This window comes from Aotus nancymaae, unplaced genomic scaffold (assembly GCF_030222135.1).
Source record: "Aotus nancymaae isolate 86718 unplaced genomic scaffold, 86718_ANA_hifiasm-v0.15.2.pri h1tg000014l, whole genome shotgun sequence".
NCBI lineage: Eukaryota > Metazoa > Chordata > Mammalia > Primates > Aotidae > Aotus > Aotus nancymaae.
Genome location: NW_026988425.1, coordinates 63,249,330 through 63,275,257, shown reverse-complemented (window position 1 = coordinate 63,275,257; position 25,928 = coordinate 63,249,330). Strand labels below are relative to the sequence as shown.

The 25,928-nt window shown below is 43.2% G+C and overlaps 2 protein-coding genes and 1 non-coding gene across 3 annotated transcripts; 1 reads left to right on the top strand and 2 right to left on the bottom strand.

Annotated features, from left to right (window-relative positions):
- Positions 1-3,704: 3,704 nt before the first annotated feature.
- On the bottom strand, positions 3,705-14,651 carry CCNB1 (cyclin B1). Its single transcript, XM_021673206.2, has 9 exons — positions 14,474-14,651; positions 13,699-13,869; positions 13,444-13,602; positions 9,478-9,660; positions 6,483-6,641; positions 5,728-5,964; positions 5,304-5,444; positions 4,097-4,207; positions 3,705-3,925 (listed from the first exon to the last, which is right to left on the bottom strand). Exons 1-9 carry the CDS (start codon positions 14,492-14,494, stop codon positions 3,818-3,820), a joined length of 1,290 nt encoding a protein of 429 aa, XP_021528881.1. The 5' UTR covers positions 14,495-14,651; the 3' UTR covers positions 3,705-3,817.
- LOC135275041 (small nucleolar RNA U13) lies at positions 4,934-5,037 on the top strand. The gene has a single exon (XR_010342761.1). It is a non-coding gene; the product is annotated as a small nucleolar RNA U13 (small nucleolar RNA).
- Positions 14,652-16,547: 1,896 nt separating the features above from the next.
- On the bottom strand, positions 16,548-17,435 carry LOC135274796 (small ribosomal subunit protein eS1-like). Its single transcript, XM_064375781.1, has one exon. It carries the CDS (start codon positions 17,367-17,369, stop codon positions 16,563-16,565), a length of 807 nt encoding a protein of 268 aa, XP_064231851.1. The 5' UTR covers positions 17,370-17,435; the 3' UTR covers positions 16,548-16,562.
- Positions 17,436-25,928: the final 8,493 nt, after the last annotated feature.

Sequence of the window (25,928 nt, the reverse complement as noted above, 5' to 3'; positions counted from 1 at the left end):
GCTAGTTCATAATGTATAGTCAAAATCTCAAAGGAGGGCTGAGTGCAGTAGCTCATGCCTGTAATCCCAGCACTTTGGGAGGCAGAGGCAGACAGATCACCTGAGGTCAAAAGTTAGAGCAGCCTGGCCAACATGTAAAACTCCCTCTCTAATAAAAATACAAAGTCAGCTGGGTGTGTGAGGTGGTGCACACCTGTAATCCCAGCTACTCAGGAGGCTGAGGCAGAAGAATTACTTGAACCGGGCAGGCAAAGGTTACAGTGAGCCAAGATCGTGCCACTGCACTCCAGCCTGGGCAACAGAGTGAGACTCCGTCTCAAAACAAAACAAAACAAAACAAAAAGACTCAAACTATTTGGTAACCGTACACAACAATTTTAAAGCTTTTAAGGAAAAGTGTTTGGTAGTACACCTACATATTTGGTAAGCCTCATCTTACCTGATAAACTGGTAAAACTATTGTATTATCACAGGAAAAAACAAGATCAGGGAACAATAGATGGGCATTGAAGATTTTTTTTTTTTTTTTTTTTGAGACAGAATCTCATTCTGTTGCCCAGGCTGGAGTGCAGTGTCATAATCTCCACTCACTGCAACCTCTGCCTTGCAGGTTTAAGCAACTATCCTGCCTCAACATCCTGAATAGCTGGAATCACAGGCATGCACCACCACCCCAGGCTAATTTTTTATATTTTTAGTAGAGACAGGGTTTCATTATATTGGCCAGGCTGGTCTTGAACTCCTGACCTTGTGATCCACCCACGTCGGCCTCCCAAAGTGTTGGGATTACAGGCGTGAGCCACTGTGCCCGGCCTAGATTTTTTTTTTTTTTTCAGAGACGGAGTCTCACTCTGTTGCCCAGGCTCGACTGCACTGGTGTGACCTCAGCTCACCACAACCTCTGACTCCCGGGTTCAAGTGATTCTCCTGCCTCAGCCTCCAGAGTAACTAGGATTACAGGCGCATGCCACCATGCCTGGCTAAATTTTTTGTAGTTTTAGTAGAGACGGTGTTTCACTATGTTGGCCAGGCTTGTCTCAAACTTCTGACCTCGTGATCCACCCATCTCAGCCTCCCAAAGTGCTGGGATTACAGGTGTGAGCCACCGTGCTGAGTAAAGATATTTCAAGTTGGACAAGGAGGGTTTCAATCACAGCACTGGCATAAATGGGTATCTATCTGGAAGAATTCTACTTTACACCACATATAAAAATTGCTTACTGAAAGATTACAGAGCCTAAACGGGAAACATTTAGATTTTCAGAACACATTCTTGGTTTGGGGATGAAGTTGATCTTAGTTTCCTTTTTCTATTTTTTATTTACGTGCTTGCCTACGTGCAGATGAAGTTGATCTTAAAACTGAAAATCCAAAAGCAACTACAGGAAAAGTAGATTTGATAATATGAAAACTTAAGTTTTCCTGCCTGGCAAAAGAACAGTCAGAAGGAAAATGACAAAGTAGGAAAGTATTCCATATTGTTGCCAAGTAGACAAATTTATTCAACTTGCTATCAAAAGTTAAAACAGGCTAGGTGCGGTGGCTCACCACCATGGCTCACTCCCAATTCCAGCATTTTGGGAGGCAAAGTGGGGCAGATCACTTGAGTTCAGGAGTTCAAGACCAGTTCAAGAACTGGTCTACATGGTGAAACTCCATCTCTATTAAAAATACAAAAAAAAAAAAAAAAAAAAATTAGCCGGGCATGGTAGCAGGTACCTGTAATCCTAGCTACTTGGGAGGCTGAGGCAGGATAATTGCTTGAACCTGGGAGACGGAGGTTGCAGTGAGCAGAGATCATGCCACTGCACTCCACCCTAGGTGATGGTGTGAGACTCCGTCTCAAAAAAAAGTTAAAACAGCAAATATTTTTGCCAGTTTGAGTCATAGAAATAAAAGACTGATTACCTTCAATTTTATTATATTATTTTTTATAAAGCAATTTTTTCTGCCTCAGCCTCCCAAGTAGCTGGGATTACAGGTACCTGCCACCATGACTGGCTAATTTTTATATTTTTAGTAGAGACAGGGTTTCACCATGTTGGCTAGGCTGGTGTTAAACTCCTGACCTTATGATCTGCCTTCGTATGCCTCCCAAAGTGCTGGAATTACAGGTGTGAGCCACCAGGCCCAGCCTGTTTTAATAATGCAGAGAAAACTGGTACTTTTGGATGTCATCTGGTTCTGTCAAAATTTAAAATGCATGCTTGCTTTAGGGAACCTAGAATACATAAAAGCATGGTATAAAACAATATATAAACAAAATTGTAGGGGCAAAGAGAAAAAGGCAGTCTGAATGAACAGGGGAAATGGTTGAATACATTATTCATGTGTTGCTTAATGATTGGGCTATGGTTTGAGGAATGTGTCATTAGGTGACTTACTGTGCAAACATCAGAGTGGACTCACACAAATCTAGATGGCATACCCTACTACACTCCTAGGCTATATAGTGTAGCTTATAGCTCGTAGGCTACAGACCTATACACCATGTTATTGAATACTGCAGGCAATTATAACACAAGTCAGTATTTCTGTATTTAAACACAGAAAAGGTACAATAAAAATATGGTATAATAATCTAATGGGACCACCATTGTATATGTAGCCTATGTTTGACCAACATGTTCATGGGGCACATGACGATTTATCTGTACTATGTAATATAATGCACAAATACAGGTAGGCTTATGTGAGGAAAATAATTGTTATGTATATAGAATGAACCACATTTTGAATGAACCACATTTTAAATAAACCCATAAAAATTCATATGCACATGTATATTTATACAAGGCATGGAAGGATTAATCCGTAATTGTTGATGTCCTTCAGATGGGTGGGATTTGGAAAGAGGATAAGGGTCAAATTAACTTTTTAAAAAAGATACCTTTTGTATTTGAGTATTGTTTTATTTTCTTAACCAAAACACAAAAACAAAATGAAAACTGGGCTTAGAATATAAGTTCTCATTTTTCAAAGTTAAAGGTTGAAAAGATACTAGCTAAGGTTGATAACTTAAATAGTGGTAAAAGTAATTAACTTAGAATGATGGCAGCAATCACCAGAAGAAACAGAAAACAGGGGGACTAGGGATGAGGTGATAGACTTTTACTTTAAAAATAGAGCTGCCAGGCTCACACCTGTAATCCCAGCACTTTGGGAAGCGGGCGGATCACGAGGTCAGGAGCTCAAGACTAGCCTGGCCGACATGGTGAAACCTTGTCTCTACAAAAAATACAGAAAAAAAATTAGCTGGGCATGGTGGCAGGGACCTGTAATCCCAACTATCTGGGAGGCTGAGGAAGGACAATTGCTTAAACCCAGGAGGTGGAGATTGCAATGAGCTGAGATCACCCCATTGCACTCCAGCCTGGGCGACAGAGCAAGACTCAGGGGAAAAAAAAAAAAAGGTAAGAGCTACACAGCCGATTCTCCATGACCACTTGGCTTACATGCAGTATGTCCTATGGAAGTAAAGTTTTCAAATACCTCCATCACCTTCTGTAACTCACATTAATAAAGTAAAAGCCAGGTACATAAAACATAAATAAGAACTAAGTATATAAACATACATCAATTGGGTCCCCAGATAAACCAAAAGCAGTTTTTAAAAATATTCCCCACCATATCTTTTAAAACAACTTTTCCATTACCCTACAGTAGGAAGTAACCATATTCAAATGAGTTAAGCTATAAAAAAGTAAAAGGGGCTACAAGCTTTATTAAAAGTAAGTAAATGCAATAGTAATATGTACAGATGGCACATGGTGCCAATTTTATTTGTAAATATAGTACTCCAACTCAAGTTTACAAGTTACACCTTTGCCACAGCCTTGGCTAAATCTTGAACTAGTGCAGAATTCAGCTGTGCTAGGGTGCTGATCTTAGCATGTTTCGATGCAGCATACTTGTTCTTGATAGTCTGGAAGACAAAAGCATAGCAATTAAAGAGGGGAAAAAAAGTCACAAGATCCAATGATACAGGTATTCATTTAAAATATTGACTCATTCAAAATAAACCAGGCATTTGCAGGCATGATGTTTGAATTATTTTCACTTTTCAACATCTTACATTGCCGCTAGATTGACTCACCATGTGCTTTGTAAGCCCTTGATTTACCATGACTATATTCTTAGCCAGGTGCTGCATAACTGGAAGAAGGGATTCTTCAGTATATGACAGGTAATGCTGTAGAGTTGGTGTCTAAGACAACAAAAGTTAATGTTAAAAATGCTCAATCAGTAATGATTTTCATAAAGTTTCTAGATGTTAGATGTTATTTAGGAGTGGGGAAGGGATGAGTACTGCATAACTAATTATTAATATAATTGAAATTTAAGACAAAGCCTAAGACTCGTCCTTTGATAGGTATTCTCATGCTTCCGTAGGAACCTGTACTCACACCTAATTTCATTATTGTAATTGCTGACTTGCCCCACCCTAAAACTAGACTCCACTTCCTTGAGGCCAACTTTGTCATAGTTCCATTCCTAAGACCTAGGGTAGTATCTGCTACATAGGAGAAGCATTTGTTGAATGAATGAATATGAACTACTAGTATGTCATCTGACCTTCAAGTTTCTCCATCTGTAAGAAGTTACTCTACCTTTCTCAAAAGGAATAAAGTTGAAATTAGGCAAAGAAATGGAAACACTTGGCTGGCTGCAATGGCTCATGCCTACAATTCCACCACTTTGGGAAGTGGAGGTGGGCGGATCACTTGAGCCCAGCCCAAGACCAGCCTAGGTAAGATAGGAGACCTTGTCTTTACAAAAATTACAAAGCTCAGCCTCCAGGGTAGCTGGGACTACAGGCATGTGCCTGTATATATATGTGTGTGTGTGTGTGTGTGTGTGTGTGTATATATATATGTTTTTAAATATTTTTTGTAAAGATGAGGATTTGCTTTGTTGCCCAGGCTGGTAGGTGACTCTTTTGTAGTTCATAAGTGTAATGATTGGGTGTTCACGTGAACGTGTGAAATATGCCACCCTCAAATCTTGTTACAATGTGGGCATATTACCCATCTGACATGAAAAAAATTAAAACTAGCTAGGGGAGGGTAAGGTTGCAGTGGGCCAACATCGCACCACTGCACTCCAGCCTATGTGACAGAACAAGACCTTGTCTTAAAAACAAAAAGAAGCAGAAGCATTCTAAGACATCTTTTTTAACTATTCCTTCAGTAGATCCCATATTTATGAACCACTTGAAGTGCCTTTTAGTAACAAAAGTCCTGTATTCAGTCAAACACTCTTTACAATTTAAAAGTTTAGGAGTTCTGTGGGATAGAGCTTACCCATTCACCATTATCCAGAATTTTCAGTGCTAAGCAAAAAGCTCCTGCTGCAATTTGAGAAGGAGGAAAGTGCACCATATCATAGTCCAACATAGTTAGTTCCATCAGGTATTTGGCCAAAGTATGTTGGTCAACATCAGCCTGAAACAAAACCCATCACTGAGCTTCTTTCAGAAAATTTTCCTTTGGCAATAAACTGCATACCCATATGTATCTTTAACTACAAATGTTTGTCTACAAACTCAAATGCAAGTGCCCATGGAAATCCCTAATATTAACATGCAGCCCAGCTAGAAATAAAGAACATCTTTATCCCTTCCCCATGTAGTTAGGTATAATACAACTTAATTGAATTCGACTTGCTTGGTCAGCAGCAGTGTTCCCTAATGTACCCATACCGAAAGGTTTCTCAAGAAACCTTTACCTCTCCAATCTTAGATGCTCTCCGAAGGAAGTGCAAAGGTAGAGGCCGACCCAGACCAAAATTTAAAGCTCTTAGAATCTTCATTTCCATCTGTCTGATTTGGTGCTTAGTGTAAGTGTTGTCAGTCACAAAAGCAAAGTCACCAATTTCTGGAGGGTACATTTCTTCATATTTGCTGGCAATAAACATGGCAGTGACACCAACCAGCTGCAGCATCTTCTTGGGCACACAATTATTCTGCAATGGGAATTTTAACAGGATGAATAAAATATGTGAAAAGGAGACACATGGCTGGGCGCGGTGGCTCATGCCTGTAATCCCAGCACTTTCGGAGGCCGAGGCGGGTGGATCACAAGGTCAAGAGATCAAGACCATCCTGGTCAACATGGTGAAACCCTGTCTCTACTAAGAAAAAAAAATACAAAAAATTAGCTGGGCACTGTGGTACGTGCCTGTAATCCCGGCTACTCAGGAAGCTGAGGCAGGAGAATTGCCCGAACCCAGGAGGCGGAGGTTGCGGTGAGCTGAGATCGCACCATTGCACTCCAGCCTGTGTAACAAGAGCGAAACTCTGTCTCAAAAAAAAAAAAAAGGAGACACAGAGCTATGATGGAGGAGAGGTAGACAGATAGTCATTCTCCCATAGCAAAATCTTAATTAATAACATCAAATCCCCCAAGAAATATTTTAGCTGAAAGTCATTTTCTTATGACAGCTAGAATCCCGAAAGGGAAAACTATTACTGAAATGCTCACCTGCATGAACCGATCAATAATGGAGACAGTCATGTACATGGTCTCCTGCAACAACCTGAATTTCATTTGGACCTGTACTAGCCAGTCAATTAGTATGGCTCTCATGTTTCCAGTGACTTCCCGACCCAGTAGGTATTTTGGTCTGACTGCTTGCTCTTCCTGCAAAAGAAAATGCTGATTATTCTTAGAAACATGATTCCATGTAATATATTAGGTCCAGAAAGATCAGTTACTTCCTACAGTAGCACTGGGGCATTTAAAATATCAGTTTTTTTTTTTTTTTTTCTTAAGATGGAGTTTCACTCTTGTTGCTCAGACTGGAATGCAATGGTGCGATCTCAGCTCACTACAACTTTCACCTCCCAGGTTCAAGCAATTCTCCTGCCTCAGCCTCCTGAGTAGCTGGGATTACAGGCATGTGCCACCATGCCTGGCTAATTTTTTTTTGTAGTTTCAGTAGCGACAGGGTTCTACCATGTTGACTAGGCTGGTTTTGAACTCCTGACCTCAGGGGATCCACCCGCCTCAGCCTCCCAAAGTGCTGGGATTACAGGTGTGAGCCAATGCGCCCAGCCTATGTAAGTTCTTAACTCAGTTATTCATAGAGTCACCACAAACACCATCACCAAGAAAGAAAGCAAACATTAAGGCCAGCGTGGTGGCTTATGCCTGTAATCTCAGCACTTTGAGAGGCTGAAGTGGGCAGATTGCTTGAGGCCAGGAGTTCAAGACCAGCCTGGCCAACCTGGCAAAACCCTATCTCTACTGAAAATACAAAAATTGGCTGGGCATGGTTGCTCGCGCCTGTAGTCCCAGCTACTCAGGAGGCTGAGGCACAAGAATCGCTTGAACCCAGGAAGTGGAGGCTACAGGGAGCCGAGATTGCACCATTGTACTCCAGCCTGGGTGACAGAGCAAGACTGCCTCCAAAAACACCAAACAAACAAACAAATAAAAAAACACATTAGATAGGACAGTGTGACAGCTTTTTTATACTGTCAGGTCTTACAATATTCAATTCACCACAGCTGCTGCTGGCCCACTTCCTTCCAAATAAAGATACTATACTATCATCTCAGATCTTTTCACTTAAGCCTTTAAACCTAGAACCTGAGCTTTATATAGAGAAAATATCAGAAACTCCCAGAGAAGCTGGAATCCATGTACTACAATATTCCTGCCTGCTCCAGGGCTAAACCCCAATAGCAATATAGCTAAGAACTGTAGGGACAAGAGTGACTTTATTTTTATCTGCCTTATTCCTTGGTTTCTAGGCTCCTTTGACATTTGGGAGGGTCGCTCTACATATATGGCCTTTCACAGAACAAGAATGAAGCATTAAGAAACAGCACATTTACTAAATTTAATCCTCCAAAGTTAGAACACAACTTTAAAAAGCACAAGATGTGAGAAGAAACCCAAAGTAGAAGGCTGCTCCTGGCAAAGAACTCTTCTTGCAGAATAATCCTATAGAAAAAGGAGAGGCCCAAAAGGAGGGCTGGGAGCAGTGGCTCATGCCTGTAATCTCAGCACTTTGGGAAGCCAAGGTGGTTGGATCACCTGAGGTCAAGAGTTCGACACCACCCTGACCAACATGGAGAAATCCCATTTTTACTAAAAATACAAAATTAGACGGGTGTGGTGGCGCATGCCTGTAATCCCAGCTACTTGGGAGGCTGACGCAGGAGAATCACTTGAACCCATGCGGCAGAGGTTGCAGTGAGCAGAGATCACGCCACTGCACTCCAGCCTGGGGAGGAAGAATAGTGAAGCTCTGTCTCAAACAAAGAACCTACAAAAAAAGGAGAGGCTCAAAAGGAGCAGGAAAGAGATGGAGATGTCAATGATGACATAAGACAATGCATAAAAACAACTGTGGGCTGGGTGTGGTGGCTCATGTCTGTAATCCCAGCACTTTGGGAGGCTAACGTGGGTGGGGAGGATATCACCTCAGGTCAGGAGTTTGAGACCAGCCTGGCCAACATAGTGAAACCCTATCTCCACTAAAAATACAAAAATTAGCCGGGTGTTGTGGTGGGCACCTGTAATCCCAGCTGCTTGGGAGGCTGAAGCATGAGAATCACTTGACCCAGGAGGTGGAGGTTGCAGTAAGCTGAAATTGCGCCACTGCACTCCACCCTGGGCAACAGAGCAAGACCTTGTCTCAAAAAAAAAAAAAAAAAAATCAAAACCAAAAAAAAAAGTAAAAATACAAAAAGTTAGCCAGGCATGGTGGCATGTGCCTGCAATCCCAACTACTTGGGAGGCTGAGGCAGAAGAATTGCTTGAACCCAAGAGGCAGAGGTTGCCCTCTATCCTGGACGACAGAGTGAACAAAACAAAAAAACAAACAAACTGGGTAAATATGGTATAGCTTAGGCTAGTATGTTTATGCTGCCATATAGAACGCTTGTGTTTGTGGGGAAAGGGCAAATGCCATTAACAGAAATTCTGAAAAGTGGGATCAAATTGAAAGGAACCAAAAACTAGCTTCTGAGTGTACTCTTTTATTCTAATTCTTTTATTTTAATCAAATAATTTCACCACCAATTGGATGCCCATCAGCCACACTAACACAAAACGCCTTGTGTTAGGGGTGGCTATAGTCTTTCAGTATAGTCTACATTCTTATGCACTTCCTGACCCATTCATTTTCGCCTAAAATGCAGAGTTTGGGACTTAACCATTCAAAATGCAATGGAGATGGCATAGTTACATATCAAATTCAATCTGTGGACTTTCCTTTAGGAAAAGCAATAGTAGTATCCATGCTAACTTTGAACTTGACGACACAGAGTGGCAAACAGACTTCATTGGTTTAGTGACTTTTTATTTTAGGTATTCCATGAAGGAGAATTTGAAAGGGCAATCTACTCTTAAGAAATGCTGCCCACGTCCTGCTTGAATTATTATAAACTATCGATAGAAAATACTTTCATAAAGTTAGAAGCAGTTTAGAAAAAGAAAAAAAACAACAACAAATGATAATACTTACCTCAAGTTGTCTCAGATAAGCATAAATATCTTTCACATATTCACTACAAAGGTTTGGATCCACTCCATCTTCTGCATCCACATCATTTACTGCAAGAATTACATCAGAGAAAGCCTGACACAGGTCTTCTTCTGCAGGGGCACATCCAGATGTTTCCATTGGGCTTAGAGAAGGAGTGTCAACCTTGAAACAAAAAGATCTCTTGAAACAATAGCAAATAGGAGTAAGCACTATAGTTAAGGTCAGTTTATTGGTACCAACTTAAGATAGTATTCTGCTCATTTGACATACAAATCATTTCCTGAAAGGAAAAGTATCTTCAGATTTATTCCATTTCTTTTTAGGAATGATTAACATCAAAAGAGATCATTTGGGTTGGGTGCGGTGCTCACATCTTTAATCCCAGCACTTTGAGAGGCTGAGGTTGAGGCCAGGAGTTCAAGACCAGCCTGGGCAATATAGCAAGACCCTGTCTCTGTCAAAGAAAAAAAAAATCTTCATTTAATTGCTCAAATAAAAAGAATGAGGTTGGGAATGGTGGCTCAAGCCTGTAATCCCAGTACTTTGGGTGGCTGAGCTGGGAGGATCCTTTGAGACCATGAGTTCTAGACAATGAGGCCCAGCCTGGGCCACATTGCAAGAACTCATCTCTACAAAAAAATGTTTAAATTAGCTGGGCATGAGGGTGAAGGCAGCTGCCTGTAGTCCTAGCTACTCAGGAGGCCAAGGCAGGAGGATCACTTGAGCCCAGGAGTTTGAGGATACAGTGAGCTATGACTATGCCACTCTACTCCAGCCTGGGCAAAAAAAAAAAAAAAAAAAGTGAAATGCCAACTTAAAGTGAGTCAGTTTAAAGTTGGAAGCAAATGAATTCACATTCTAGACTTTCCTCCAAAGGAAACTGAGAAGTAATTAATCTTTATGAGCAACATGTGAAGTTAATCCAAATAAATGACAATTCAGTCTTTAGTCTTTATTTCAAAATATAACTGCTTCTCACTACTCAAGAGAACACAAATTCTGTCCTGACAACTAAGGATTAACTAACTCCACCACCATTAACCATTTCCTTCAAGCTCCCTTTATCCCACTGTTCATTTATTGAGCACGTTCTTCAAGTCAAACTCTGCAAGGCATTGACTTCATTGCATCCTCAAGGGGTTCTTAATTTAATAGACAAAGTTAAGTAAAGAAATAAGACTGGTTGGGCACGGTGGCTCATGGCCTGTTAAAGTGAGGGTGAATCATCTGAGGTCGGGAGTTCGAGGCCAACCTGACCAACACGGAGAAACTCTGTCTCTACTAAAAATACAAAAATTAGCCGGGTGTGGTGGTGCATGCTTGTAATCACAGCTACTTTGGAGGCTGAGGCAGGAGAATCGCTTGAACCCGGGAGGTGGAGGTTGCAGTGAGCCAAGATGGAGCCATTGCACTCCAGCCTGGGCAACAAGAGTGAAACTCCTTCTCAAAATAAGACTGAGTCTGGCGGTGGTGGCTCATTCCTGTAATCCCAGCACTTTCGGAGGCCGAGGCGGGTGGATTACCTGAGGTCAGGAGTCTGAGACCAGCCTGACCAACATGATGAAACTCCATCCCTTAAAAAAAACAAACAAAAAAAAACAAAGGCCGGGCACGGTGGCTCACGCCTGTAATCCCAGCACTTTGGGAGGCCGAGGCGGGTGGATCACGAGGTCAAGAGATCGAGACCATCCTGGTCAACATGGTGAAACCCCGTCTCTACTAAAAATACAAAAAATTAGCTGGGCACGGTGGCACGTGCCTGTAATCCCAGCTACTCGGGAGGCTGAGGCAGGAGAATTGCCTGAACCCAGGAGGCGGAGGTTGCGGTGAGCCAAGATTGCACCACTGCACTCCAGCCTGGGTAACAAGAGTGAAAGTCCGTCTCAAAAAAAAAACAAACAAACAGAAAGAAACCCTGTCTCTACTAAAAATGCAAAAATTAGTTGGGCATGGTGGCATGTGCCTGTAGTCCCAGCTATACAGGAAGCTGAGGCAGGAGAATCGCTTGAACCTGGGAGACGGAGGTTGCGGTGAGCTGAGATTGTGCCACTGGACTCCAGCCTGGGCAACAGAGTGAGACTCCACCTCAAAAAAAAAAAGATGGATTCTAGGGGTGGAGATGGGGGAAGTTAGGGAAAGCTTCAGGAGTTGATGCTTGAGCTGTTTTCAAGGATGAAAAGGTTATTAGCTAAATGAAAGACAGGGTGGGGAAGGCATTCTTACTAAGTGGGAAAGCAAAGGCAGAATCAGTATGGGCCTTTCAAGAAAGCCTCATGTAGTCTGATATGCCCAGTTAAAGACTGTGCTGGCTACATGTTTCATGTACTATGACCAGAAATTCAACACTAAAGCATTATCTTTCAATCTCTTATCCTTAGATATAAGAAGCTAAACTGGCCAGGCTCAAGCTAAATGGTGGCTCACACCTGTAATCCCAGCACTTTGGGAGGCCAAGGTGGGTGGATCACTTGAGGTCAGGAGTTCGGGACTAGCCTGGCCAACACGGTGAAACCCCATCTCTACTAAAAATATAAAAATCAGCTGGGTGTGGTGGCGTGTGCCTGTAATCCCAGCTACTTGGGAGGCTGAGGCAGGAAAACTGCTTGAACTTGGGAGGCAGAGGTTGCAGTGAGCTGAGATTGTGCCACTGCACTCCAGCCTGGGCAACAGTGCAAGACTCCAGTCTCAAAAAATTTTTTTTCAGGTAATTTTCTCAACTGGTTTTAACTAAGTTTAAAAAAAACCGAGCTTCAGAATGCAGTTCATTGCAATTTCATCAAAGCATCCTCCTCTACATGACCTACCTTTCCTTCACAGGATAGGACACATTTACACATTTGATATTTAATAAAAAGTTATTGGTCTTGAGGCTAAATCTTTTTTTCTTTTCTAAAACATCCTGTTATAACATTTTTTTTTTTCTTTGAGGCTAAATGTTAATTCATCTTCTTTTTTTTTTTTTTGAGATGGAGTTTCGCTCGTTACCCAGGCTGGAGTGCAATGGTGTGATCGGCTCACTGCAACCTCCGCCTCCCGGATTCAGGCAATTCTCCTGCCTCAGCCTCCTGAGTACTGGGATTACAGGCACGCGCCACCATGCCCAGCTAATTTTCTGTATTTTTAGTAGAGACAGGGTTTCACCTTGTTGACCAGGATGGTCTCAATCTGTTGACCTCATGATCCACCCGCCTCGGCCTCCCAAAGTGCTAGGATTACAGGCTTGAGCCACCACGCCTGGCCTTAATTCATCTTCTTAACCACTCCCTGAAAAGTTGCATTCTTCCTGTTTTACTTATTTACATATTCCAATGTTACGGGCTTATTATTTTGTAGCCATATTAGGCAGTTAAAAAAAAAAATTCAGGCCGGGCGCCATGGTTCACGCCTGTAATCCCAGCACTTTGGGAGGCCGAGGCAGGCGGATCACCTGAAGTCAGGAGTTCAAGACCAGCCTGACCAACATGGTGAAACCCTGTCTCAAAAAAAAAAAAAAAAAAAAAAAAAATTCAAGAGAATATTCTATGTTTATGAGGATAAATTCTGCAGAGATGGCTTGTACTTGGACAATAAAACCTTTGGTTCAGGCAGCTACTACTTAATATCATTAACAAAGAAAGTAATATAAGAAAGCTAACAAAAGCATAGATTCTCAAGCCAGACAGCCTGAGCTTGAATCCCATATGGGCCACTTCCCTGTGTGATCCTGACATAACCTTTCTAAAGCCATGACCTAAATAGTAGAGGTGATAATACCTACCTCAGAGAGTACACGTAAAGATTATGCAAGTTACTGCATGTAAAATGTTAGGCAGAGCTTGCCTCATGCTAAGCACTCAATAAATGATATTAATATTACTATTAATTTGAATGCTCTTGCATGTATCAGTGAAATAAGGGACAGAAGAAATAATAAACAAGACTCTACAATGTTAAGAATAAGTTTACCAAAATAGGCTCAGGCGAAAGTTTCTCTTCTTTAACAGGCTCAGGCTCTGGTTCTGGCACTGGCTGGGACACCGGCACTGGCACCAGCATAGGTACCTTTTCCAGAGGTTTTGGTAGTTTTTTAGCAATAACTTTTCCAGTAGCTGAAGGTTTTCCTTCCTGTGTAGATGAAACAGAGAGAATGGAATATTTCTGCATCAAGGACCACAGTTGGAAGGCGGGCTCTTACAGAAGTTAGGTCAGGAAGAGGGCTACCTTTTTCATAGGCATTTTGGCCTGTAGTTGTTCACTGACTTTGTTACCAATGTCCCCAAGAGCTGTTCTTGGCCTCAGTCCGGGCTTGGAGGTTGCAGCAGGGGCCATAGGCACGCGCTTTGCGCCTGCCATACTGATCTTCGTCGTATTTTCAGCATTAATTTTCGAGTTCTGAAAGAAGCAAGACCACTTTAAAAGCTGGTCCACGGAGGCTCGAGTAAGTCAAGGGTTAATTAAGGTGGGGCACGAGAGGTTACCAGAAGTAAAGCCGACTAAATATGGGTTCCAAGGGCAAACGTGGGTCCCAGAGTGTACTCTGCGGCCGTGACAAGTCAGTTTCCACCGAGAACCTCTACATTTACCGACAGAGGGATTTCCTAATTACTCCTGGCCAGCCGTAAAATACTAAGAATTTACGTTTGAAAGGAAACCGGAAAAGCCTTCAATTGCGGACACCTTCTCTCTGGAAAGGGGGTTACGCAGTTGCTGGCGGGCCCACTCAGGAACCCTCTATCACTTTTTCAAAAGGTTCCTAGTCAACTCTCCACCTCCCCCAAACATTTATCCAATATCCGTCCAGGTCTCTTTCTCATCTTCCTCCCTCCGTCCATCGTCCCCCACACTCCCCCACCAGGCCTGGGCCCACCTCGGTTCTCTTGGTGACTACCCTCCCACCTTCCTCCCCAAATCGCTCCTGAAACTCTCTCCCGCTCGGGGGGCTCCAGTAGGCAGCAGCGAGGAAGGCCGCGTTAGTTCGCAGTCCTCAGCGGCTCACCCTGGTGACTCGGAGCGCCATGGCTTCCTCTTCACCAGGCAGCAGCTCAGCGGAGAGAAGCAGAACACCAGAGCCCCGACCAGCCGAGGACCTGAACCCACCAGAAACCAACAGCCGTTCCTCCGCAGCACGCCGGGAAGGGCCGGCCTAGCCTTAAGTTTAAACCCCGCAATGCTCCCTCCTTATTGGCCTGTTCGTGGCAGTCGCTAACTTCCCATTGGCGGCTGCCGCTCCCGGAGAATGCGTTTCCAGGGCGATCACGCGATGGCATTCGAGAGGGGCGGGGTCAGAGTGACGCTAAGGCCGGAAGGCGTGGCCAGGTTCTCACGTGGTCTGCCTCCGCGCCTGCGCTCTCGGGCAGCTGCCGCGGTCATCTGGAGAGCCTAGCAACGCGTGCGCCGCCCGCCTGGAAAGGTAGGGGGTGCGCTGCCGGTGCCAGATCAGGGAGAGCCTGGTGGCTTTTGGAAGGTGACAGTGGCGCGGCCACAGTCTCAGAAGTGTCCAAAGTAGTTTTGGATCTAGTCCAAATTATTGTTACACATTTTCCGTTTCTACGGTTGCAGCAATAATATAGTTTATGAAAGGCTTTGATATACATTCTTTCATTTGATAGTTGCAACAACTCTATGGGGTGGAGGAACTGAAGCTCAGCGGCTTAGATGACTGCCAGGATCACACATTAGCAAGCGAAGAACTGAATTTAGGGGTTTTTTGAGGGGAGGGAGGGTGGGTATTCGTATTATTTTTGCAACACTGGTTGTCCCTTAAGAATGTCACCTTCCAGTCATGAGGTCAGGAGATTGAGACCATCCTGGCTAACACAGTGAAACCTTGTCTTTACTAAAAATACAAATTTTAGCCGGGCGTGGTGGAAGGTGCCTGTAGTCTCAGCTACTCAGGAGGCTGAGGCAGGAGAATAGCTTGAACCCAGGAGGTGGAGGTTGCAATGAGCCGAGACTGCACCACTGCACTCTAGCCTGGGCGATAGAGTGAGACTTCGTCTCAAATAAAAAAAAAAATAATAATTTAAGAAGTCACCTCCCGGCTTCTACTTAGTTGATTGCTTCTACTTACTTGATTACTTCAAGACTGGCCAGTTTCCCAAGGCCAATTGTTTTGTTTGTTTTAGCTTTCTATTTGGAAATAATATCATACTTAGACCAGTTGCCAACAAAAATCTTTATTTATTTATTTATTTATTTGAAGACAGGGTTTCACCATGTTGGTCAGGCTGGTCTTGAAATCCCGACTTCATGTGATCTGCCCGCCTTGGCCTCCAAAATGCTTGGATTACAGGCGTGAGCCACCACGCCCAGCCTAACAAAAATCTTGTAAGGAACATTTCTATATTCTTTACCCAGATTCACCCATCCTTAACCTGTATTTGCCTCTCATGGGAAGATCAGGAAAAACAAAACAAAATACATTTTATCCCATTTGCTTTGTCATTTGCTCAATTTCTCTCTGGATTCAAAGAAAAACAAGAGGGTCCTTTTTGCCTTCTACTCCTCAAAACACACCAGGAGCTCAGCAACTAGAGAGGCTAGAGGACGAAAAGGTTGATATTTCATAGAGCAATGGCCTAAGAGCCAATAGAGACTCCTGGCTCTGGAAGTCAAGGATCCAGAAGAAGGCACTCAATCATTTGGTTTCATTGATCGTTATTCAGTCTTCTGTCATCATAGTTCTCCCCTCCTACTTGGATGCCGGCCAGGGGGACCTTACCCTTGCTCTCCTTTTCCTGGAGTGCCTGCCTCTTGCCCTCAAGCCCCTGGGTTCTATCTAGCTAATTCCCATTCATCCTTCAGTTCTGTGTTCAACATCCATCCTCAGTCTTTCTGGGTTTGATCAATCCTCTCTGTGTTCCAGTTTTAAAAATAATTTTTACTTTTATATGCTTTATTTTTTTAGAGCACTTTTAGGTTCACAGCAAAATTGAACGGAAAATATAGAGCATATCACCTGCCTTCCCCACTATTGACATCCCATATTAGAGCTGAACTTTTATTATAATCTATTAACCTACATTGATACCACATTATTACTCAAAGCCCATAGTTTACATTGTTTCACTCTTTTTTTTTTTCTATCACAAAGACTTTTTATTTGCCACTATTATAAGTCTGAACTTTACAGATTCTTGGACTGGTGGTTCATATCCATCAGCTCGTTCAACTTTAGCACCTGTCTCATCCCCAGTGGCTTTTCCAGAACTGCTGCCTTCACCATGAAGCTCCATGAGTTTTCCCAATTCAAACTTGGGCTTCTTCAGCATTTTTACTTTTCTAACGAAGACATCGTGGAGAGGATAAATAGATTGGCAAGCCTTTTCTATGTCTTTTCCAATGCTGTCTGGAATCAGTTTATTGACCACTTCTTTCAAGTCATTTGTCTGCACCTCTCGCATCATGATTTCCATCATCTTCTTCCGGATTTGGCGGACCTGTTGGTGCTGAGCATAAGAGGTCTTCCGTATCTGATTGTTGCGTTTTTTAGTAAAACCAACACTGAACAGATGAAGCAAGTAACCATCGGTAGTCTTGACATCAACATGAGCTTCAATCATTGTCTGCCATTTTTTGACCACGGAACACATTTTGTCACGGGTAAGATCCATGCCATGGAAGTTAGTCAGGCAGTTTTTGCCCTGAACATCTTCAGTAATCAGCTTGAATTTCCTAAATGCAACTTCATCATTCTGCAAATCAGCAAGACTAACTTCAAACACTCGACCCTTGAGGCCATCAGATGCAATTTTGGTTCCTTGGGTCCTGGTGACTAGAGTCTTTCCAATATTTCTTATATTGAACATAGCGGGTGCTTTCACATCATAACAGTCTTTCTTAGAAAATGGATCAACCACTTTCTTCTTGGCTCCCTTTTTGCCGCCTTTCATAAGGTGCTTGTTCTTGCCAACCACCTTGGTGCTGCTCAGAGCCAAAAATGCAAGGTTCACTCTTGGTATTGTGTGTTCTATTGGTTTTGACAAATATATAATGACATCGATGACATATCTACCATTGTAGTATCATACAGAAGTTTCATTATCCTGGCCAGGCAAGGTGGCTCATGCCTGTAATCCTAGCACTTTGGAAGACTGAGGCAGGTGGATTGACTGAGCCCAGGAGTTCAAGACCAGCCTGGCCAACATGGTGAAACCCCATCAGGAAATCAGCTGAGTGTGGTGGTGGGCACCTGTAGTCCCAGCTACTCGAGAGGCTGAGGCAGGAGGATGGCTTGAGCCCAGGAGGTGGAGGTTGCAGTGAGCTGAGATTGCGCCGCTGCACTCCAGCCTGGGCAACAGAGCAAGACTCCATCTTGGAAAAAAAAAAAAAAAAAAGAAGAAGAAAAGAAGTTTCACTATCCTAAAAGTCCCCTAGGCTCCACCTAGTCAAGCCTCTCTCCTTCTATACCCTGGTAACCACTGATCTTTTTAGTGCCTCTATAGTTTTGTCCTTTCCAGAATGTCATATTGAGATCATACAATATGTAGTCTTTTCAGAATGGTTTATTTCTTTTCTTTTTTTTTTTTTTGGAGCCAGAGTCTCTCTCTGTCACCCATGCTGGAGTGGTGCAACGGCGCGATCTCAGCTCACTGCACCCTCCACCTACCAGGTTCAAGCAATTCTCCTGCTTCAGCCTCCAGAGTAGCTGGGACTACAGGCACACACCACCAAACTCAGCTAATTTTTTTGTATTTTTGTAGAGACAGGGTTTCGCCATGTTGGCCAGACTGGTCTTGAACTCCTGAGCTGATGATCCGCCTGCCTTGGCCTCCCAAAGTGCTGGGATTACAGGTGTGAGCCACTGCACCTAGCCTTAGACTTTTTAGACTCTGTCTTAAAAAAAAAAAAAAAAAAATTAAAGGAACTGGCAATTGTCAGTACTCTCACAGTTGATCCATACTGTGTTCCTTTTTTTGCAGAGATGAAGTCTTGCTATGTTTCCCATCCTGGTCTTGAATTCTGGCTCTCAAGAAAGCCTCTTGCCTTGGCCTCCCAAAGTGTTGGGAATACAGGCATGAGCCACTGCACTGGGCCTATGTTATGTTCTTATTGACTAAATCCTTCTGAATTGATATTTAGTATACTTTAACAGAGGATTCTAGCTTCCTCCATTTTATTATTATTATTGTAGTATAATTTTAGTATTACCGTAGTATAATTATAGACAAGATTGTCTGCCATACTTGCTGAAAATCAACTACAGCCAATAAGTTTTATTAACCACAAGAGACATCTGACTTTTTTCTCCTTATATTTGCCTAGATGCTCCAGTAACAAGTGACAGATCCAAAATTGTCTTCTGGGAGAAACATCACAAAGCTTCAAAGGTATGTTGTCAAACTCTTGAAGAGCAAGAAAAAGGAAAAAAAGAAAAAGCTTCAAAAGGTTAGTCTTAGTTGTTGCTATTACTGAGAATACAGCTATGGGCACAGACTTCTCAATTTAGGCTCACATTTTGACCCATTATATACACATTTGTCAGAACTCAGGTAATTTAGTCAGGAACCCCAGGAACTTTTTGGTTTTAGGAGAAGATGACTTTATGGAAGCAGATTGCTTTATTCAAGACATTCCAATCGAAATTGGTTCTTATGAAATTGGGCTACAGGTTTACGTTCAATTTGACTGGGCTAACTGCATATTTGGTGTAAATGACTCTCAGACACTTGGAAGCATATCTACAAAATTCACCAAAATTACAGGTTGTGTTCCTTATGCTAATATAATGTTACTATTAATGTAGGTCTTGACAAGAAGAAGGAATGAGGCCTCTGGAAGTGGTTTATGTGCCATTTTGGGAATTTAATAATATTGTTAGTCTCTCAGATGACCTAATGTTCTGTCAACCCTATGCCTGTTGAAATACAAATCTTCAATTAGCAGTCAGACACACTGGTTTCCATCACTTCATGTACAAGTCTCAACCTTGCATTGGAGGTGCCTAGTTTAGAATGCTGTGTTAGAAACTGCCCTTTCCAATGGCGATTGGCAAATAAAATTGTCTAGACAAGATTGTCTGCTACACTTGCTGAACAAAAAAAGCTTTAACTCTAGCTGGGCTTGAGAAAGTATCTTTTATTAAGAAAAAAAAGAAAGAAAATAAAAGAAAAAAAGCTTTAACTCAGGCTCGGTGGCTCATGTCTGTAATCCCAGCACTTAGGGAGGCTGAGGCGGGTGGATAACCTGAGGTCAGGAGTTCAAGACCAGCCTGACCAACATGAAAAACACTTTCTCTTCTAAAAATACAAAATTAGCCAGGTGTGATGGTGAATACTTGTAATCCCAGCTACTCTGGAGGCTGAAGCAGGAGAATTGCTTGAACCTGGGAGGCGGAGGTTTCGGTGAGCTGAGATTGAGCCACTGCACTCCAGCCTGGATAATAAGAGCTAAACTCCATCTCAAAAAAAAAAAAAAAAAAAAAAAAACCAAAAAGCTGTAACTCATTTACTGCAATCATGCTGAACAATAGAATCACTTTAGGTTATTTGCTGACTAAACAAGGTGGCTCTTATTACCAGCTCTTAATAGCTGTTGCATTTGGTGAAGTGCTTCGGACTAAATCAAGAGATCTCAGTATTAAATCCAAGAATAGGCTGGGCATGATGCTTCATGCCTGTAATCTCAGCACTTTGGTAGGCCGAGGTGGAGGATTGCTTGAGCCCAGGAGTTCCAGACCAGCCTGGGCAATGTAGTGAGACCCACCGTACAAAAAATAAAAAATTAGCTGGGCATGGTGGCACAATGCCTGTAGTCCCAGCTACTCAGAAGGCTGAGGTGGGAGGATTAAATTAAATAAAATCCAAGAACTAAGCCAATCTAAGTCAAGGTGGGGAAAACCAATCTGTGGAATCTTTTTTCTTTTATTTTGTTTCTTTTTTCTTTGTTTTAGGCAGGGTCTCTCTCTGTCACCCAGGCTGGAGTGCAGTGGTGCAACCACAGCTCACTGCAGCCTGTATATCCCAAGCTCAAACAGTCCTCCTGCCTCAGCCTCCCAAGTAGCTGGTACTGCAGGCTTGGAGTGCAGTGGTGCAACCATGGCTCACTGCAGCCTGTACCATCCAGGCTAAGCAATCCTCCTGCCTCAGCCTCCCAAGTAGCTGGTATTGTAGGCGTGCGACCACATGCCCTTCTAATTTTTAAATTTTTTGTGGAGAGGGGGTCTCACCGTATTGCCCAGACTAATCTGTGGAATCTTTTAGTAGGATTTTGGCTTTTTCTTTTTTTTTTATTTTAGGATTTCGGCTTTTTCAAATAGCATGCTGATTTAGGGCATACTGTAAACATTATTTAAGTTGTTGCTAATTGTTGCTACTGTCAAGTTATTGTTAGCAAGTTTTTTTTTTTTTTTTTTTTTTGAGTTTAAGTCTTGCTCTTGTTGCCCAGACTGGAGTGCAATGGTGTGATCTCGGCTCACTGCAACCTCCGCCTCCCAGGTTCAAGTGATTCTCCTGCCTCAGCCTCCTGAGCAGCTGGGACTATAGATGCCCGCCACCATGCCTGGCTAATTTTTGTATTTTTAGTAGAGATGGGATTTCACCATATTGTCCAGGCCTGGACAGGAGTGTCAGGAGTCTCGAACTCCTGACCTCGTGATCCACTTGCATCAGCCTCCCAAAGTGCTGGGATTACAGGCATGAGCCACCATGCCCAACCTTAATTTTTGTATTTTTAGTCCAGATGAGGTTTCATCATGTTGGCCAGGCTGGTCTTGAACTGACCTCAGGCCATCTGCCTGCCTTGGCCTCCCAAAGTGCTGGGATTACAGGCATGCACCTAGCTTTTAGCAGGCTTTTTGTTTTTTGTTTTTAAATACTTGCCCACCCTTCATCTGCTGATTTTTTTTTTCCTTTGAGACAGAGTCTCACTCCGTTGCCCAGACTGTAGTGTAGTGACACAAGCTCTGCTCACTGCAGCCTCTGCTTCCCAGGTTCAGGTGATTCTTGTGCTTCAGCCTCCTTAGCAGCTGGGATTACAGGCACGTGCCACCATGTTTGGCAAATCTGTGTATTTTTAGTAGAGATGGGGATTCACCATGTTGGCCAGGCTGGTCTCGAACTTCTGACCTCAGGTGATCTGCCCTCCTCAGCCTGACACAGTGCTGGAATTAGAAGTGTGAGCCACCGCACCTGGCTGTGAAATTCCATTTTACTTATTTGTTTATTCATTTTTTGTTAGCACGTTGTATATTTATATATATATATATTTTGAGATGACGATTCCCTCTTGTTTCCCAGGCTGGAGTGCAATAGTGCGATCTTGGCTCACCACAACCTCTGCCTCCCAGGTTCAAGTGATTCTCATGCCTCAGCCTCCTAGTAGCTGGGATTACAGGCACCTGCTACCACGCCTGGCTAATTCTGTATTTTTAGTAGAGACAGGGTTTCTCTATGTTGATCAGGCTGGTCTTGATCTCCCAGCCTCAGGTGATCTGCCCACCTTGGCCTCCCAAAGTGCTGGGATTACAGGCATGGGCCACTGCGCCTGGCCTGTAAGTGCCAGTTGTTGTGCAGCCACCATCCCGTTTTATGCATCCAGCAATTCTACAACAAAGGATTAAAGTTACTCTGACAAACAAAATGGAATCTTGTGAGAATGGCATCTGCAAGGAACTAAGATGGTAGCAAAGCTCTCAGAACCTGATCATGTGTTGACTCTGTGAGGGCATCCTATTGTCTCAGGAAGAGGGACTGTAAAAATTAATTTTTCACTTACAAGAGCACTTGCTTAGGAATTATCGCAACTGTTGTTTCATTGCCATAGGCTCTAATTACTAAAGCTGATAAAATACCATCAACTTTGAATGACGCTAGGATGCCAGGCTTTTTTTTTTTTTTTTTTTACAAGGAGTTTCGCTCTCGTTACCCAGGCTGGAGTGCAATGGCGTGATCTCGGCTCACTGCAACCTCCACCTCCTGGGTTCAGGCAATTCTCCTGCCTCAGCCTCCTGAGTAGCTGGGATTACAGGCACGCGCCACCATGCCCAGCTAATTTTTTGTATTTTTAGTAGAGACGGGGTTTCACCATGTTGACCAGGATGGTCTCGATCTCTTGACATCGTGATCCACCCGCCTCGGCCTCCCAAAGTGCTGGGATTACAGGCTTGAGCCACCGCGCCCAGCGGATGCCAGGCTTTTACCAGACCAAAGTGAAGACTCATTTTTGACTGATGCACAGTGGAACATATTTTATTTTTTTGAGATAGAGTCTCACTTTGTTGCCCAGGCTGGAGTGCAATAGCACAATCTCGGCTCACTGCAACCTCTACCTTCCGGGTTCAAGCCATTCTCCTGCCTCAGCCTCCTGAGTAGCTGGGACTACAGGCACCCACCACCATGCCCAGCTAATTTTTGTATTTTTAGTAGAGACGGGTTTTGGCCTTGTTGGCCACACTGGTCTCGAACTCCTGACCTCAGGTGATCTGCCCACCTTGGCCTCCCAAAGTGCTGGGATTACAGGTGTGAGCCACCACGCCCAGCTGGAACATCTTTTAATCAAGTCGTTGTCAAATGGGGAATGTTTTGTCCCATGAAAGACATTTGGTTATGTCTAGAGACATTTTGAGTTTTCCCAACTGCAATGGCATCTAGCGGGTAGAAATTAGAGATGCTGCTAAACATCTTATGATGCACAGGACAGCCCTCACCACTACCCTACCATACACAAAGAATTATCCAGCTCAAGACGTCAATAGTGCCAACAGTGCAGAGCTTGAGAAATACTGCCAACTATGTACATACTCAGACATAGACTCATTTCTACTCAGAATGCTAGTTATTAAGCCTAATTAGCATAACCACTAGGGATTACCTGCTCTCTTTATAACACTTAAAACTCCTGGCCAGGTGCGGTGGCTTGCACCTGTAATCCCAGTACTTTGGGAGACCAAGGCAGGCAGATCACTTGAGGTCAAGAGTTTGAGACCAGCCTGGCCAAGATGGTGAAACCCCACCTCTACTAAAATACCAAAATTAGCTGGGTTTGGTGGTGAATGCCTGTATTCCCAGCTACTCAGGAGGCTGAGGCAGGAGAATTGTTTGAACCTGGGAGGCGGAGGTTGAAGTGAGCCGAGATCGCACCAATGCACTCTAGCCTGGGCAACAGAGCAAGACTCCATCTCAAAAACAACAACAACAACAAACAAACAACAACAATAAAAAACTCCTGACTTTTCTCCTCGGTGAACTATTAATATTCAGTGTTCCCTCTCCTCAGTTAATAATGTCAACTTCATACCGGTTACTGCTCTAGATTTTAAGGATATTGCTCTGAACAAAACAGATCAGATCCCTGCTCTCATGAAGCTTACACTCCAGTCGGAGAGAAGCTAAACAAATGAATAAGTAAGTAGAGAGAACAAAACACATAAGACTAAGTAGTAGGCAGAAAATTAAAAGAAAGTGGCACAAATAGAGTGGTTTGGTAGCTACTTTAGACTTTGGTCAGGAATTGTCTCTTTGAGGAGGTGACGTTTACATTGAGGCTTAAATGACAATAAGGAGAATATCCCAGGTAAAGGAAGTAGTCTGTGAAAAACACAAAGATAGAAATGAACTTGTCATCTTCAGAAAAGCCAGTGCGGCTAGAGTATAGAGGGGGAGTAGCAGAGACGAGGTTGAAGATGTTGGAAAGGGTAGGATTATACAGGTACCGTACACCAAGATAAGGAGTCTGGGCTGTGATGAGTGCACTGGAAGCCTTTGCAGGGTTTAAGCCAAGGTGGGACATGATCTGATTTATCTTTCAATAAGAAACTTCAGTATCATGCAGTATACCTTGGTAACAAATCTGCACATGTACTCCCAATTCTAAAATAAAAGTTGAAAAAGAAAAAAAAATAATAGGGTAACTATGAAAAAAGAAAAGAACAGTTAAAAGTAATATAAGAACAGTAAAGTAAAGCTGGGTGCAGTGACTCACGCCTGTAATCACAACACTTTGGGAGGTTGCGGCAGGTGGATGTCTTGAGCCCAGGAGTTCAAGGTTAGCTTGGGCAACATGGTGAAACCCTGTCTCTACAAAAAACAAAAATTAGCTGGGTGCAGTAGTGCACACCTGTAATCCCAGCTACTCAAGGCTGCAGTGAGCCATGATCACGCCCCTGCACTCCAACACTCCAGCTTGGGTGACAGAACAAGACCCTGTCTCAAAAAAAAAAAAAAAAAAGATTAAAAAATGGCAAAAGGCGAAGTATATGAAAATAAGGTAAAAATAATAACAAACAAACAAAAAAGATTACCTTAGCTACTATGGGGAGAATATATAGGGTAGGGGGAGGATGAAGGAGAAGTGGGAGGAGAAGAGAAGCAAAGGGGCCAGAAAGAGGCCATTGTAGGAGACCAGGAAAAACGAGTCCTTGCATGGACTCTTAGAGATGGATAGAAAGGGGTGGGGTCAGCATGTGTTGTGGAAGTGGAGTTGCTAGGTCTTAATGGTTTGTATACTTGAGTGAGAGAAATAGGAATCAAGGATGACTCATGGGTTTTGGCTTGAGTAACTAAAATAGAGAAGACCAAGAGACAACCAGCATTTAGGGGGTAGCAGGTTTTGGATAGGATATTAAGAATTCTGAGGCTTGCTTATACCTATTACTGGAGATAGTAAAAAAAAAAGAATTCTGAGGCTCAGACTTGTAACCCCAGCACTTTGGGAGGCCGAAGCGGGCAGATCACCTGAGGTCAGGAGTTCGAGACCAGCCTGGCCAACATGATGAAACCCCATCTCTAAAAAAAAAAAGCCGGGCTTGGTGGCAGGTGCCTGTAATCCCAGTTACTTGGGAGGCTGAGGCAGGAGAATTGCTTGAAACTGGGATGCGGAGGTTGTAGTGAGCCAAGATCGTGTCACTGCACTCCAGCCTGGGTGACACAACAAGACTCCTTCTCAAAAAAAAATTTTTTTTTTTTTTGCTATTTTGCTGTATTTGGAATGCTTAGAGATATACAGGACCCAGGCAGGGCAACATAGTGAGACCTCATCTTTACAAAAAAATCTTTTAAAAATTAACCTGGTGCAAAGGTATGTACCTGCGATGCTAGCTATTTGGGAAGCTGAGGCAGGAGGATCATTTGAGCCCAGGGAGTAGAGGTTGCAGTAAGCCATGATCACACCACTATACTCCAGCCTGAGTGACAGAGTGAGACCCTGTCTCAAAAAAAGAGATATACAAGGGGCGAGGTGTGCTAGACAGAGGTCAGGATGGAGATATAGTCTCCTTTTGCTCTAGAGGGTATTTAAAGCCTGACATGCATGAGATCATCTAGGGAAGGAACACACTGAAGAATAGATGCCCAGAAGCAAGGTCTGGGCCTTCCGTGTTTAAAGATGCAGTGAAGGAAGAAAAGCCAGCTTAGAATATTGGGCAAGAACATCAGAGAGGCAGGAGACCTGATCATGGTATCTGAGAAAAGAGAAGGCAGTGTTTCACAGAGGGAAGAGTGATTTAACATGACAGA